This window comes from Entelurus aequoreus, linkage group LG25 (genome assembly GCF_033978785.1).
Source record: "Entelurus aequoreus isolate RoL-2023_Sb linkage group LG25, RoL_Eaeq_v1.1, whole genome shotgun sequence".
NCBI lineage: Eukaryota > Metazoa > Chordata > Actinopteri > Syngnathiformes > Syngnathidae > Entelurus > Entelurus aequoreus.
This window is the reverse complement of record NC_084755.1, coordinates 31,188,335-31,205,834: the sequence shown is the minus strand read 5'-3', so window position 1 is coordinate 31,205,834 and position 17,500 is coordinate 31,188,335. Positions and strand designations below refer to the sequence as shown.

At 37.5% G+C, this 17,500-nt stretch overlaps 2 protein-coding genes across 5 annotated transcripts in view; one reads left to right on the top strand and one right to left on the bottom strand.

Annotated features, from left to right (window-relative positions):
- The window catches only part of LOC133642277 (troponin T, slow skeletal muscle-like), a 47,510-nt gene extending 41,938 nt beyond the window's left edge, over window positions 1–5,572 (top strand). For both annotated transcript variants that reach the window (XM_062036380.1, XM_062036381.1), the window contains exons 11-13: window positions 1,140–1,230; window positions 5,308–5,354; window positions 5,435–5,572. In XM_062036380.1, the coding sequence (XP_061892364.1) occupies window positions 1,140–1,230; window positions 5,308–5,354; window positions 5,435–5,480 (184 nt within the window). In that variant the 3' untranslated portion in view covers window positions 5,481–5,572. The remainder of the gene's footprint in view (window positions 1–1,139; window positions 1,231–5,307; window positions 5,355–5,434) is intronic.
- An 8,511-nt stretch (window positions 5,573–14,083) lies between these two features.
- The window catches only part of LOC133642808 (synaptotagmin-1-like), a 31,206-nt gene continuing 27,789 nt past the window's right edge, over window positions 14,084–17,500 (bottom strand). For all 3 annotated transcript variants that reach the window (XM_062037197.1, XM_062037199.1, XM_062037198.1), the window contains 2 exons: window positions 15,100–15,233; window positions 14,084–14,979 (listed from right to left, as the gene is read on the bottom strand). In XM_062037197.1, coding sequence (XP_061893181.1) covers window positions 14,770–14,979; window positions 15,100–15,233 — 344 coding nt within the window. In that variant the 3' untranslated portion in view covers window positions 14,084–14,769. The remainder of the gene's footprint in view (window positions 14,980–15,099; window positions 15,234–17,500) is intronic.

Genomic DNA, 17,500 nt, shown 5'->3' with positions numbered 1-17,500 from the left:
AAATCGAGTGAACATCGTTGTCCCTGCGTGGAAGCTTGCATAAACCCCTAGAAGCTAACGTAAAGTAACGTAGAGAAGTAGAAACTACTCGGATCAGTGGTTCCTTATCCCATTTTGGACGTTTCCTTTTTTCTTTTTTTTATTGTCATAATTACGAACGATGATTTAACCTAGAACCGATCGGGTGAGAGCCGATGAAGCCGGCAGGACCGCAGAGATACTCTAAAGCGGGTAATGTCGGAGCGCCCTGACCGCGCCAAGAAATTCAGTGACTGGACTCCGAATGGTTGATTGTATTTTTAGGACATTCCACAAGCCAATAAAAGACGAGGTGCGGACCACAAACGGACCCCTGTGGACACACTTGGCTCACTGTTTAATGTTCCTCTGGGGTACTAGAACTATCCGTGTTTATTTTAGGATTTTTTTTTATTGTTTACGTCTCCTTATGAACAGACGGGCAGTCTGACAGAAAACAATAAAAGTTGTTGTCAGATTCAAACACTGATGACATTTATTAAACAAGACAAGAGGCAAAGAATTAAACAGAGACAGAATTCAATTTGGACTCAATATTGAGGAGAGTCGTCCGTACAATGTATCCTTGCACAGTATCTCAGCACGCTCTGCCAAAAGATTGCACACCTCTTTCTTTTATTTTGGACCCGCCCTCACCACACGGCCACCGCTGTTTTCCAAAGGACAAAGGTCGCAAAAAGTTCACAGAAAAGGTCGTAAACAATTCACAGAAAAGGTCAGTTCAAAAAGAGTTCGTAAAATAGTTCAAAAAGAGGTCCATAAAATAGTTCAAAAAGACGTTCGTAAACCAGTTCAAAAAGGAGGTTCAAAAAGAAGTCGTCTGGAAATTGGGCAGATCCTGTCTTCTCTCCACTTTGAAGTCCTTGTGTTAGAACAATATCTTTCTGTTGATGACCATACATGAAAGAACACAGCAACACCTTCATCTTGCTCCCCCCCTACACAGTGGAGTTTTACGAGCCTTACTCTTGGTAGGTTTCAAAGACAGCTTTTGTCTTCTCACCAGACCCTCAATGTAACACAACATTTTTGTGATCATTTAGAAACAATTATTCTGACATTTGTGTCCGTTCTTTTTTTTTTTGTCTTCCCCCCAAAAGGGAACAAGCCCAGGAGATGTGGAACTGGGTTTACCAGCTGGAGTCTGAGAAGTTTGACTACATGGAGCACATAAAGCACCAGAAATACGAGGTGAGTACGTCACTCTGGGGTCGCCAGTTTGTACTCGTGCTGAACAAACACTTTTTTTTACTGAGATGCGCTCACACACTTCACCTCTGTGAGACATCAGCTTCCATAAAAACATGTTACAAAGTACACAGTCGGGATGTGCCCACACAAGATTATTTACCTCCGATACCGAGTAGTAGGAATCAGACATACTTTTGTGGAATGTTAGAAAAAGGGAAATTATTATTATAATGATTATTATAATGCTTACGTCGACATAAGCGTTATGCTGGCATAACGTTTATGTTGACAACCGCTTACGTGGGCCGATTTGCGTCAACATAAGCTGTTGTTGACATAAGCCGTTGTCGACCTACACGTTATGTCGACAACCACTTACGTCGGTGTAACGCTCATGTTGACACCAAGTTATGTCAACTTGTGTGGTTGCCGTCAACCGCTTACGTCGACAACCACTTACGTCGACACAACGCTTACGTTGACATAAGCGTTATGTCGACATAAGTGGGTATCAATGTATGCGGCTGTCGACATGATCGGTTGTCGACAACCGCTTACGCTGACAACCCCTTATGTCGGCATAACGCTTACGTCGGCGCAAGCGTTATGTTGACACAATGCTTATGTCAACAACCACTTACATCGATAATCGCTTATGTCAGCAAAAGTGGTTATCGACGTAAGTGGTTGTCGACATACGCGGTGCCGGCGTAAGCGTTTTGTCACCATAACGCGCGTGTCGACAACTGTTATGTCGACATGACCAGTTGTCAACAACCGCTTACGTCGACGCAACGACTACGGCGACATAACGCTTACGTCGACTTAAGCGTTATGCTGACATAACGTTTATGTTGACAACCGCTTACGTGGGCCGATTTGCGTCGACATAAGCTGTTGTCGACATAAGCCGTTGTCGACATACACGTTGTGTCGACACAACGCTTACGTTGACATAAGCTTAAGCCGACACTAGCGTTATGTTGACCTAAGTGGTTGTCGACATAAGCGTTATGTCGACAACCGCATATGTTGACAACCACTTATGTCGGCATAAGTGGGTATGTGGTTGTCGACATGATCGGTTGTCGACAACCAGTTACGCTGACAACCCTTTATGTCGGCATAACGCTTACGTCGACACAAGCGTTATGTTGACACAATACTTATGTGTGCCGACGTAAGCGTTATGCCGACATAAGGGGTTGTCAGCGTAAGCGGCTGTTGACAACAGATCATGTCGACAACCACATACATTGATACCCACTTATGTCGACATAACGCTTATGTCAACAACCACTTACGTCGATAATCACCTATGTCGACATAACGCTTATGTCGACAAAAGTGGTTATCGACGTAAGTGGTTGTCGACATACGCGGTTGCCGGCGTAAGCGTTTTGTCGCGTGTGTCAACAACCGTTGCGTCGACATGGCCGGTTGTCAACAACCGTTTACGTCGACATAACGTTTACACCGACATAAGCGTTATGCTGACATAACGTTTATGTTGACAACCGCTGACGTGGGCCGATTTGCGTCAACATAAGCTGTTGTCGACATACACGTTATGTCGACAACCACTTACGTCGGTGTAACGCTTACGTCGACACATGTGTTATGTCGACAATAGCTTATGCCGACATAACACATATGTCGACGTAAGTGTTATGTCAACTTGGGTGGTTGCCGACAACCGCTTACGTCGACAAGCACTTGCGCCGACACAACGCTTACGTTGACATAAGCGTTATGTCGCATATGTTGACAACCACGCTTACGTGGGCCGATTTGCGTCGACATAAGCTGTTGTCGACATAAGCCGTTGTCGACCTACACGTTATGTCGACAACCACGTACGTCGGTGTAACGCTCACGTCGACACCAAGTTATGTCGACAATCGCTTAACACATATGTCGACGTAAGTGTTATGTCAACTCGGGTGGTTGCCGTCAACCGCTTACGTCGACAACCACTTACGTCGACACAACGCATACGTTGACATAAGCGTCATGTCGACATAAGTGGGTATCGATGTATGCGGTTGTCGACATGATCGGTTGTCGACAACCGCTTACGCTGACAACCCCTTATGTCGATACAAGCGTTATGTTGATACAATGCTTATGTCAACAACCACTTACGTCGATAATCACCTATGCCGACATAACGCTTATGTCGACAAAAGTGGTTATCGACGTAAGTGGTTGTCGACATACGCGGTTGCCGGCGTAAGCGTTTTGTCGCGTGTGTCAACAACCGTTGTGTCGACATGGCCGGTTGTCAACAACCGCTTACGTCGACATAACGTTTACACCGACATAGGCGTTATGCTGACATAACGTTTATGTTGACAACCGCTGACGTGGGCCGATTTGCGTCAACATAAGCTGTTGTCGACATACACGTTATGTCGACAACCACTTACGTCGGTGTAACGCTTACGTCGACACATATTTTATGTCGACAATAGCTTATGCCGACATAACACATATGTCGACGTAAGTGTTATGTCAACTTGGGTGGTTGCTGACAACCGCTTACGTCGACAAGCACTTGCGCCGACACAACGCTTACGTTGACATAAGCGTTATGTCGACATAAGCTATTGTCAACATACACGTTATGTCGACAACCACTTACGTCGACACAACGCTTACGTCGACACATGTGTTATGTCGACAATAGCTTATGCCGACATAACACATATACAGTATGTCGATGTGGCCGGTTGTCGACAACCGCTTACGCTGACAACCCCTTACGTCGGCATAACGCTTACGTCGACACAAGCGTTATGTTGACACAATGCTTATGTCAACAACCACTTACGTCCACAACCACTTACGTCGACACAAGCTTACGCCGACACAAGCGTTATGTCGACATAAGCCTTATATCGACAACCGCATATGTTGACAACCACTTATGTCGACATAAGTGGGTATCGATGTATGCGGTTGTCGACATGATCGGTTGTCGACAACCGCTTACGCTGACAACCCCTTACGTCGGCATAACACTTATGTCGACACAAGCGTTATGTTGACACAATGCTTATGTCAACAGCCACTTACGTCGATAATCACCTATGCCGACATAACGCTTATGTCGACAAAAGTGGTTATCGACGTAAGTGGTTGTCGACATACGCGGTTGCCGGCGTAAGCGTTTTGTCGCGTGTGTCAACAACCGTTGCGTCGACATGGCCGGTTGTCAACAACCGCTTACGTCAACAACCGCTTACGTCGACATAACGTTTACATCGACATAAGCGTTATGCTGACATAACGTTTATGTTGACAACCGCTGACGTGGGCCGATTTGCGTCAACATAAGCTGTTGTTGACATACATGTTATGTCGACAACCACTTACGTCGGTGTAACGCTTACGTTTACACATGTGTTATGTCGACAAAAGCTTATGCCGACATAACACATGTCGACGTAAGTGTTATGTCAACTTGGGTGGTTGCCGACAACCGCTTACGTCGACAAGCACTTGCGCCGACACAACGCTTACGTTGACATAAGCGTTATGTCGACATAAGCTATTGTCAACATACACGTTATGTCGACAACCACTTACGTCGACACATGTGTTATGTCGACAATAGCTTATGCCGACATAACATACAGTATGTCGACGTAAGTGTTATGTCAACTTGGGTGGTTGCCGACAACCGCTTACGTCGACACAACACTTACGTTGACATAGGTGTTATGTCGACATAAGCTTACACCGACACAAGCGTTATGTCGACATAAGCGGTTGTCGGCATAACACACATGTCAACATAAGCGTTATGCCCAACCGCTTATGCCGACAACCCCTTGGCATAAGCATTATGTTGACATAAAGCTTACGTCGACAACCACTTATGTCGACAACCACTTATGTCGACAACCGCAATCGGCCCATGAGAGAGACGGCGACTTAAAGGAGCTCCACCCTACTAATAAAAAGTAACAACATTAATAACAATTCAGTTGTTATTGGTTTTGAAACATTTTGTGGGCAAAATCTTCCTCCTGATTGTCCTGACAAAACTTATTTCTCTTTTTCTCCTCTCAGATCATCGTGCTGCTCAACAGAATCCAACATGCTCAGAAATTGAAATTGTAAGTAGTCAAAAAAATCTAAATGTAATTATTGGTTGTTGTGGGGGTTTTTTCTTCAAGGTTTGCTGTGTGTGTTGCAGTAAAAAGGGACAAGGCAAAGGGAAGGTGGGCGGCCGCTGGAAGTAAACGTGACAAGAAGGCAGAGCAAAAGAAGTACACTGTAGTACTTTTCTGTGCGATCCTGTTTGTTGATATTGTGTTGTAATAAAGTCATGTGCAAACTTTGTTTGGCCTTCATTTTCATGCAAACTTGTTACTTTGTATTACTTACTAACTATACACTTGAAGTAGGAAACACATGAATAATAATAATGTACTGAATGGCAGTGACGTGCAACGTCCAGCAGGGGGTGCTACGCTATAATGAACACACACACACACACACATTCTTGTATTTATTTTTTTGAGACCTCTTAAAAATGCCTACCTCTGTAGGACCAGCCTATATAAAGATTTCTATTTACAACATTAATAATATATACATAACATGCAAATATAAAAATGCTTGTTGAGATAACTGAGTTGGAATTTCACAAGAAAAAGGTCACAATTTCACAAGAAAAACTTAGGAGTGTTGGCAGTATTATAATAAAAGTCGTAGTTTTACTCAACCCAAATCAAAGTTTTACAAGAAAAAGCGAACACTTGTGCAATATTATGATAAAAGTTGGAATTTTACTCAATAACGGTCGCAATTTTACAAGAAAAGCTTAACATTTTGGCAATTTTATGAAAAGAGTCCTAATTTTACTCAATAAAAGTCACAATTTTATAAGAAAACTTAAATGTTGGCAATATTATAATAATAATCGGACTTTTAGTTGGCAAAATGATGACTTTTGTCATCATTTTGCCAAGTAAAATTCCGATTATCAAAAATGTCACTACTTTACAAGAACAACCAAAAAATTGGCAATAATGTGATAAAAGTCAGAATTGACCATTTTGCATTAAAAAGTAATAATTTTACGAGAAAATGTTGCAATATTACAGAAGCAGAAAGAATATGAGAAATTCTTCCCAATTTCATAAGAAAAAAAGTCGACACATTGTGAGAAAAAGACTGCTTTTAGTTAATTTTTTTATTTTATTTAATTTTTGGTTTGTAAGTGTGTTTTATTTTAGTGTTCATTATTTACTTCAAGTTATTACAGTATGTCTCTATATACATATTTATGTATTATTTCTTTTATTAATTTTGGCCAAAGGGGCGCATTTCAATTTCTTACACACACTTGTTATTTCATATGTTGACCAGAGGGAGAGCACTTCCATTTTTTTACACACACTTGTTATTTCATATGTTGACCAGAGGGAGAGCACTTAAATTTTTTTACACACACTTGTTATTTCATATGTTGACCAGAGGGAGAGCACTTAAATTTTTTTACACACACTTGTTATTTCATATGTTGACCAGAGGGAGCGCACTTCAATTTGTTTTACACACACTTGTTATTTCATATGTTGACCAGCGGGGGAGCACTTCAATTTTTTTACACACACTTGTTATTTCATATGTTGACCAGAGGGAGAGCACTTAAATTTTTTTACACACACTTATTTCACATGTTGACCAGAAGGAGAGCACTTAAAACATTTTTACACACACTTGTTATTTCATATGTTGACCAGAGGGAGAGCACTTCCATTTTTTTACACACACTTGTTATTTCATATGTTGACCAGAGGGGGAGCACTTCAATTTTTTTACACACACTTGTTATTTCATATGTTGACCAGAGGGAGCGAGCACTTCAATTTTTTACAGACACTTGTTATTTCATATGTTGACCAGAGGGGGAGCACTTTTAAAACCAACACAGTCAATTTGGAAAAATCCCTCCTTTTTGGGACCACCCTGATTTTGATAGATTTCACCACCAGGGGGTGCAAATGAGACATCCTCCTAACTTGTCCTCACTTGTTCACCGGGTCCTCATATGGAAGGTACTTTTCCTTGTTGATGTCTCAAGAAGGGTAGAAATACAACAACACACACACACACACACACACACTCACACACACACACACACACACACATACACACACACACACATCAGAATGACGTTTTCACAATGCAAAGTGTTTATTTGAAGGCAACAGGTACAGTAGTGTTGAAGTCATGTCTACATCATACAAAACCTGTATATCATTTTGAGGGCGAAACAAGAGGTTGAAGGATTAAATCTGATAATTATGCAGCATGCATGTTGCCATCATTTTTTCAAATGTGTTTCAACATTGACAAAAAGGCCAATTGTACATAGAATGAACAGTAAGATTCGTTGAAACAAACGTTGGTCGAGTGGTGACTAAAAAACCTCCAGCTGGAGGAGTTGCTGTTTTATATCATCATTTTCTGAGAAAGCTTCTCAAATAAATATGTCATTGGGGCCCGAAATCTTGCCTCAAGAAGACCAAGAACAGCTGAATGGTTAAACAGCTAGCTCCCAATCAAAGAGTCCTGGGTTCAATCCCAGTCAGGTCGATCGGCTTGCCAAGCCAAAGTATGCAAGAGTGGGGACGCCGGACAATGTGGGGGTGTTTCACCTCCCCCACACAGAGTAAAGCTAAGTGGTTGTGGGTTAATTAACGTATAGTTAAAAAAGGTAAGTATGGGTAATAATAACAAATAGTCTATAGTCCAAAAGGGGTAACCTCGGGGGTTAGCTCCTCCTGTGTGCCGAAGCTAAAATTGGTAAGTGTACCATCGTAATTCCTAGGCTGGGATGGGGGGGGAATAGGAACATGAATAATGAATCATTGTGGGCGTTGACCAATTAGCTCTTCTAGGTCTGTCCTTACGTAACATCACCAGAATGATTGACAATTAGGAGGACAATAGTCAACATGATCCACCCAGAAATAAATAAAACAAATGGCTTATCGATAAGCCATTTAAAAAAAATTTTTTTTTTAAATATTTATTTATATGTATCAATATTCTCCTACTCACCTTTCCAGTAGAGGCCTCTCCCCTCTCACTTTCTGTGCTCCTCTGCCCTGACTCCTACAGGTCAATAGGGGTTGTGGAGTGATTATTATTATTATCTACTGATGATAGTCATACGTGAATGAGCTCAGCTCCTGTTCTCCTCCATGTGTAAAGTGAGAAACACAGCTGATGCTCCAGAAGGAAGTAACCCCAAAGATAGCAAATGATAAAAAAAGAGCGCACATTTAACTTTAAAAATAACCAGGACCTTCATCATGCATTTCAGGCTAACTAGCTAACTAAGTAGCAGCATTGTTTTAGAGCGGGAATGTAACTAATGTACGACGTATTTTTCAAACACAGACCTGGTGTAAAGTGGAGCTAATACATTTTACTACAAGCAGTGATGAATACTTACTTTCTTGAAAAAGTTTCTTATGTCCATTTTGCATCCGTTCACGTTCTTGTTCTGCAGCGCTGTGGGCTTCAAAGCTAGCCTGCACACCTGCAGGACCGCAAGCAAGGCTATCCTGGGTCTTGTGAAGTCATGTTTCCGGCTCATATAGAAAGGTAATCCTCGACTCTTTGTTGAGTAAACTACAATGAGGTGGAATAATATACTGTCAATCCAACTGGGAGTGAACCCAAGACTATTTAATACAAGTCAAGAGTCTTAACCACTGGGCTATCCTGTGTTTTGTGAAGTTCTTTTTCTGGCTCATATAGAAAGGTAATCCTGGACTCTTTGCTGAGTAAACTATAATGAGGTGGAATAAAATACTGTCAATCCAACTGGTAGTGAACCCAAGACTATGTAATACAAGTCAAGAGTCCTAACCACTGCGCTATCCTGGGTATTGTGAAGTCCTGTTTCTGGCTCATATAGAAAGGTAATCCTGGACTCTTTGCTGAGTAAACTACAATGAGGTGGAATAAAATACTGTCAATCGAACTGCTAGTGAACCCAAGACCATTTAATACAAGGCAAGAGTCTTAAGCACTGGGCTACCCTCGGGCTTGTGAAGATGAGTTTTACGGCTCATACAGAAAGGTAATCAGGGCCTTGTTGCTGGGTAAACCACGCTAGAGGTGGAACAAAATACTGCCACCCTGACTGGGATTGAAGTGAGGGGAAACTGAGTGAATTATTTATTCAAACTCATATTCGGGCCACTTTATAATGAATATGTCGGCATGTATTTGTAAAAAAAAAAAATATATATATATATATATATATATATATATATATATATATATATATATATATATGTGTTTATATATATATATATATATATATATATATATATATATATATATATATATATATATATATATATATATATATATATATATATATATATACATATATATATATATATATGTATATATATATATATATATATATATATATATATATATATATATATATATATATATATATATATATATATATATATATATATATATATATATATATATATATATATATAACACCAAATTATTTAGGGGGCTTAATAATATTTTAGGGGGGCTCTAGCCTAACAACGCCAATGTTTATAGATATATTTGCGCGAAGTAGCGGTTCGGTATTGCCGATACCAGCCTGAATTGTAGTTGGTATCAGGATCGGAAAGAAAATCAGTGGTATCGCACATCACGACCTACAACTGTGAAGGAGTATTTTGTACTGCATTTCAAGCTGTGCTCTGTATGCTTTATATACTGTATGTGGAATTGTATCACCTGTCTCTCACCGCCCGGTTTAATTCCCGCTGCACGTGTTTGGCTCACTCACTGCTTGGGACTAATCCCACACACACGTACACACACACACACAAACACACACATTCTTGTATTTGTTACCTTCTTGAGACCTGAGAATAAAGCCTACCTCTTTAGGACCACCCTTTGCAGATATATAAAGATGTGTATTTACAACATTAATAATATCTACATACTATGCCAGTATAAAAAAGCTTGTTGTGAAAACTGAGTTGGAATTTCACAAGAAAAAGGTCACAATTTCACAAGTAAAACATTTTTTTAATTATAGTCATAATTTTACTCAACGCAAGTCGAAATTTTACTACAAAAACGGAAAATGTGTGCAATATTATGATAAAAGTCGGAATTTTACTCCATGACAGTCGCAATTTTACAAGAAATGCTTAAAATTTTGGCAATTTTATGAAAATAGTCGTGACTTTACAATTTTATAAGAAAATTTGAAAATTTGGTCAATATTATAATAATAATCTGAATTTCACTTGGCAAAATTATGACAAAAGTCATCATTTTACTGTAGAAGCTAACTGTTAATGTCCACTATAGTCTTAGTACCGTAGTGCATTTGTTCGTCCTATGGTCACATATGGGTTGTCTTACGTCAGCACCGGAAGTCGTAAAATCAGCTGTTCACCTGGCGGGTTTTTTCGGGGGAGGAATAAGGAAGTCCTCTTGTTTTATCATACATGCACCTGTCAATGTTTACTTTTGCATGCACATTAAATCAACAAAAAATCCTGACTTTGGAGCAATGTTCACGGACTCTAATATATGGCTCTCCATTATTCTCAAGAAGGGCAGAAATACAAAAACACACACACACAGAGGAGTGTTTTGTACAAGTTAACTATAAACAAATAATTTTGCATGTATTCATTTTCAGTTTGACATACATTAATATGACACACAAACACAAACATGTTATTGTCACAGAAAGGAATCACTAAACACTCTTTTACAAGAAACAGAGAGGAATATGCTTCATAACACAAAAATCCAGAGTGATGATACATCAAATTAATAATAGTCAGCATCAGATTTGGTTTGGGTCAGCCAATGAAATATATATATTTTTTTAATACAAGACATTAATACATTACCTCCTCTTAATACTGTCCCACAAGTCACATGGTCTACAGGAAGTTGCATCATCAAATGTACTTATTTTGTATATTCAATGATGCATCCGGAAAGTATTCACAGTGTTAGTTTTTTATTTGTAATAAATTTGCACAAATCTTTTAAAAAAAACAAAAAAATTTCACATTGTCATTATGGGGCATACTTTGACTTTTTGGTATGCGGCTCTTGGTGGAAAAAGTTTGGACCACTTGGAACACTTCACATTTTCCACTTTGTTTTGTTACATACAGCCTTATTCCGAAATGGAATAAATGAATGTTTGTCCTCAAAATTCTTCACACAATTCCCCATACTGTCAATGTGATTTTAAATGTTTTTTTTTACTTACAAGTGTATTAAAAATAGTCGACTTGCCAAGCTTGTGGCATCATATTCACAAATACTTAAGGGTTGTCTACCGCTTGTCCCTTTGTTTTAATTGGTTTTACCCTTTAAAATCGTTTTTAATCATATTTATTTTATATTGGTTTTATATGTATTTATTTTTTGTTTTTATTCAGTCATTGGTGGAGCTAAGGATAATATTTTAATATTGTTTTTAATATTGTTGTGCAGCACTTTGGAAAAATTTTGTTGTTTAAATGTGCTATATAAATAAAGTGGATTGGATTTGGATTGGAAGGTTGTGAACAATTGCATACATGTGATTTGGCGTTTTTATTTTTTAATAAATTTGCAAAAAAATTTAAAAAAAACTTTCAGCTTGTCATTATGGGGTATTGTGTGTAGAATTTTGAGGGGAAAAAAATATTTATTCCATTTTGGAATAAGTCCGGAACATAACAAAATGTGCAAAAAGTGTAAATACTTTCCGGATGCACTGTATATTTATTTTCTATTGTTTTTGTTGAACCACTCTAAAATTCTAAGTATACTTAAAAACTCACAGTCCCGTTACTCAAACAAAGTAGTTCAAAAATGTACATATTATCAGATTTACAGTCAAAACAAGATAGAAATGTAAGGTTTTAACGAGCAAATGGCACTCATTTTGTGGAACGCTGCTTATGTTATATATTTATCGTTATATCTGAAATATGTTTGGACACCCTTTTTTAAGAAGTGCATTCTATATTTTTTGTAATAAATTATTGTCGCGTGGTGTTGAATTACTCATAATGAAATATAGGTTTTTTAATATAACACATTAACACATTACCTCCTAAATAGAAATGTTCCACAAGTCACATGGTCCACAGGAAGTTGCGTCATCAAATGTATTTCTTTTGCACAGCCCTTATACCTACAGTGCATCCGGAACGTATTCACAGCTTTAGTTTTATATTTTTAATATATTTGTGAAAAATTTCCAAACATAACCTTTTAAATTGTCATTATGGGTTATTGTGTGGAGAATTTTGAGGACAAAAAAATAATTTATTCCATTTTGCAATAAGGCTGTAACATTAAATGTGTAAAAAGTGTAAATACGTTCCGAATGCACTCTAAAGTATATAATTTGTCCGTGTTTTTGTTGAACCACTCTAATCTTCTAAGTGTGCTTTGTATATTAAACATATCATGTATTTGCTTAAAAACTCACTCCTGTTTGTTAGAATAATTGTTTCTAAATCATCACAAAAACTTTGTATTACATTGTGTTCCTGACAAGACGACAAAAGGCTGTCTTTTGAGGCCTACCAAGAGTAAGGCTCGTAAAACTCCACTGTGTAGAAGGATGTTGTTCTGGCCCAAGGACTTCAGAGCGGAGAGATGACAGGATCTGCCCAATTTCCAGACTAACTCTTTTTGAAGTATTTTACAAACGCTCTTTGAACTATTTTATGGAACTCTTTTTGAACTATTTTACGAACTCTTTTTGAACTGACCTTTCCTGTGAATTGTTTACGAACTTTTTGCGACCTTTGTGGTCGGGGAGGGTCCAAAGTAAATGAAGGAGGCGTGCAATCTTTTGGCAGAGCGTGCTGGAGATTGTAGAAGGATACAATGTCCGGGCGACTCTCCTCAATATATTGAGTCCAAATTGAATTCTGTCTCTGTTTAATTCTTTGCCTCTTGTCTTGTTTAATAGATGTCATCAGTGTTTGAACCTGACACTGTTACTTAAACAAATCATCTTCACCGTAAAGTTGCCAGAGTAGTTAAAAAATGTGTATATTAATCAGATTTTCTGTCCAAAAAAGGTAGAAAGGTAGAGTTACAACGAGCAAATGGCACTGATTTTGTGAAATGCTGTTTATGTTATTTATTTATCATTCTAATTTAAATATGTATATCATTGTTGATGATGTGTTTTGTGTTACAGTGGCCAAAAATATTCAATATACTTGTCAAATAACACCTGTGACTTCTTTTTAATGACTACTTAGGCCTACTACGCCACTGTATTTCAATGTTGGTCCTTATGGCTGTGACTTGTTTTTAATGACTACTTAGGCCAGGGGTGTCCAAACTTTTTCCACTGAGGGCCGAATTCTGAAAAATCAAAGCAAGCGGGGGCAATTTTGATATTTTATATTTTAAAAACCAATACAATATATGTATAATAAATATACATTTAGGCCTCCACTCAGGCTTGATCCCGGAGACCCCAAAGGGTTTTGGTCAAAAAAATATTAAAAATGTGTCATTATTCAGTATTATTATTTGTATTATTATTCAAGTTTTAAATCTCTAGATCAACATTAGGTCTATCTGTCAATATAACGCTTTTAAAGATTTAAGTCGTATGCTCTTGTTGTCAAAGAAAACCCTGTTTTTTTATGGAAAAAATACAAATATGCAATATTTTCACACAATAAAACTTTTAAGTGGAATATTTCAGATTATATAATAATTGGAGCCTTAAAAAGGTCAGTAACTCATAACATTGATTTTAATTAATTATTATTTTTTGAGCAATGACACTTTAAAAAAAAAATCACACTAAAATTATTGGGGATCAAAATAATTGTAGTGTTAAAAAATTAATTATATATATTTTTTTACTGTTTACTTTTAGCACAATAATCTCGAGATCAACTTCAGATCTATCCGTCAATTATACGTTTTATTGTTTATGTTTTTCGTTTGTTCGTTTTAGGCCATTTTAAAAAAAACAGCTCAGTTTTTTATATGGCAAACACAAAATATGCAACATTTTCCCCAAAAATATCTCAAATGTGACGTAATTGGAGCCTTGAATGGGTCAATAATTCATAATGACATTCATTTTGAATCATAATTTTTTTTTAAAGAAAGAAACAGCCTGCATGGCATCTTTGTGTTATTAGAGTAAACATTGCGACATTTTCTTGTTACATTTCACCTGTTTGCTCTTTTATACCACTTATCATGTTTTTAATTTTTTTCAATCGTATTTTTAAAATGTGCCGTGGGGCCGTTAAAAAAATGACCTGCGGGCCACACCCCTGACTTAGGCCTACGACGCTACTGTATTTTAATGTTGGTCATTATGGTGGTGCCAGTTGAGAACCACTGCAATACTGGAGAGTGAAAACGTCTAAAGACGGAACGTTCTTCAAATATTTTCCAAAATACTAAACGATGTGTGACGATTCCGGACATTTCTAATACCGACTGAGCGTGTTAGCGAATGGGTGCCTTCAGAGCAGCATCGACTTCCTCCTCGGACTGCAAGGTGTGCCACTGGGCCACCGGACGCCTGGGGTTGGCCAACATGTCGGACCAGTGGCGCAGTCCCACGCCCGAGGCGCCGTAGCCGATCCAGCACTTCCCGATGGGGTCGTTGCTTCCCAGTTTGTCGTAGTCGTACACGGTGATCACCACCTGCACTTTCTGGGAGGGTTACAACAGACGCGAAGGCAATTAAAACACTCCATGGACTTCGCAATAACATGAGCGAATATCAGGAGCAGGAATAATGATATGCTTTGGTTTTTCCCGGGGTTGACACACCTGGATCTGGGAGAAGGGGATCTCGAAGCTGAAGCTCTCGTTGAAATATGGATTCAAAGTGTTTTGTTTCACCGACGTCTTCTTCTTCTTCAGACGCTTGCCGTTGTGCTGCAGCACCACTTTGACGAAAGGATCTACGGAGGAAACATCGGAGCAATCACTTACACTGTGCAGTCGTTTTAGGGGAATAAATAACTGTTGGACACCAACCAAACCAAATTATTTTCTTTTTAAAGCAATAATCTAAGCTGCTGAGACAGAAAATATTCATTTATGTAAATGTCAAATCGGTTGAAATGAAAATTGAAATAAGAGCTAGCGAGGGGATCAACAGCTTGCTAGCGCAGTTGTTGCTAGGCAGAATTTGTTCAAGCGTCAAAGAATGAATTAAACTGCCTCTTATTACACACCATCAACCAAGTCAATAAAACATGTAAAAACAATTAAACATATCCATCCATCCATTTTCTTTTTATTCAAATAGGAATTACATTTATTTTATATATTTTAATAAATATATATACAATGCATATTTTATAAATAAAAATATATTTTATCAATGTTTTTTAAAACTGTACATTTTTGGGCAAATTGAAACATACATACAGTATATGTATACACTATGTATGTAATAAAAAATACAACTAAATTCGCAAAACAATTGGGGGAATTTTATTTGGTAAAACTGTTGAATATATATACATATATATATATAATTATATAAAATATAATTAAAAAATATATGTGTTTATAATTCAATTGTTTTTAAATGTATTTTTATCAAGTTACATTTTATGTGTCTATTTACTGTGTATATATATATATATATATATATATATATATATATATATATATATATATATATATATATATATATATATATATATATATATATATATGTGAAATTAATTAATTTGGCCAAAATTTTTTGCAAACTTAATTTTGTATATATATATATATATATATACATTTATAATTCCATTGTTTTGAAATGTATTTTTAGCAAGTTACATTTTATGTATTTATATACTGTGTATATATGTAAAAAAATATAATTATCCAAATTTTTTTGTTAACTTAATTTTGTTATATATATATATATATATATATATATATATATATATATATATATATATATATATATATATATATATATATATATATATATACACACACACATACACGCACACACATACACACACACACACATACACACTAGTGCAGACCTGGGCATTGTACGGCTAGCGGGCCGCATCCGGCCCTTTGCGCATCCCTGTCCGGCCCGCGTGAGGCCAATCATAAATTACAAAATAAATTTTAAAAAGTATCTATGTCGAGTGTGCAATACAACGGTGCTGCTTTTGTTTTGAAAAGCGTTATTTGTATTACTTCCGTGTGGACGTATGCGCGTGTGCGATTGTGAGTGAATTGAACGGCGCAATCACAAATGACAAAATAAAGTTTAAAAAACATCTATGTCGTGCGCGCAATACAACTGCTGCTTTTATTTTGAAATGTGTTATTTATGCCGTATGTCCGGGGGGAACCTGTGAGTGAAGGTGCATAGAGACAAGTGATGAGACGCTAAAAAAAGAAAAGTTGATGAGGAATGGCGTGTTTTCAACAAGACATGGACTGCCAAGTATTTCTTTACATAAATTAAAGGTAAAGCCGTGTGCTTAATGTGTGGTACACAGCTTGCTGTGTTTAAAGAATATCATTTTAATCGCCACTACACGAAGAAACACAAGGGAAAATACCGGAATGTGTCTGATGAAGCGCGCGCAAGGGAGGCTGATGCATTGATGGAAAAAACTGCAAACCCAACAAGGACTTTTTGCCATATTTCACACCCCCAGAGGTGCAGCCGTCAGGACAAGTTTCGTCATTTCTCACAAAAGCGCCAGAAAAAGTAAGGCGTTTTCTGACGGAGAGTTTATTAAGGAGTGCTTATTGGACTTTGTTGCGCTGTATGCCCGCGGAGACATGGACTGTTTTTCGCTAACTTTGGATGAGAGCTCTGATGCAGTCAATTAAAGAGACAACCACAGGTAATGACTTGTTCACAGAGGTAAATGCGTGTTGGGACAAGCTGGCAGGTGTGACAATCCAATCCACTTTATTTATATAGCACATTTAAACAACAAAATGTTTCCAAAGTGCTGCACAACAATATTACAAACAATATTCAAATATTATCCTTAGCTCCACCAATGACTGAATAAAAAGAAAAAACAATTACATATAAAACCAATATAAAAAACAATATAAAATAAATATGATTAAAAACTATTTTTAACAACAGATGGTTGTCCAAATCTGATGGGGAAAAATGTTGGAAAGTGACCATCAAAAGCAATCTGCTTTTGTATAAAGTTAAGTTAGGTTAAATTAAATTATT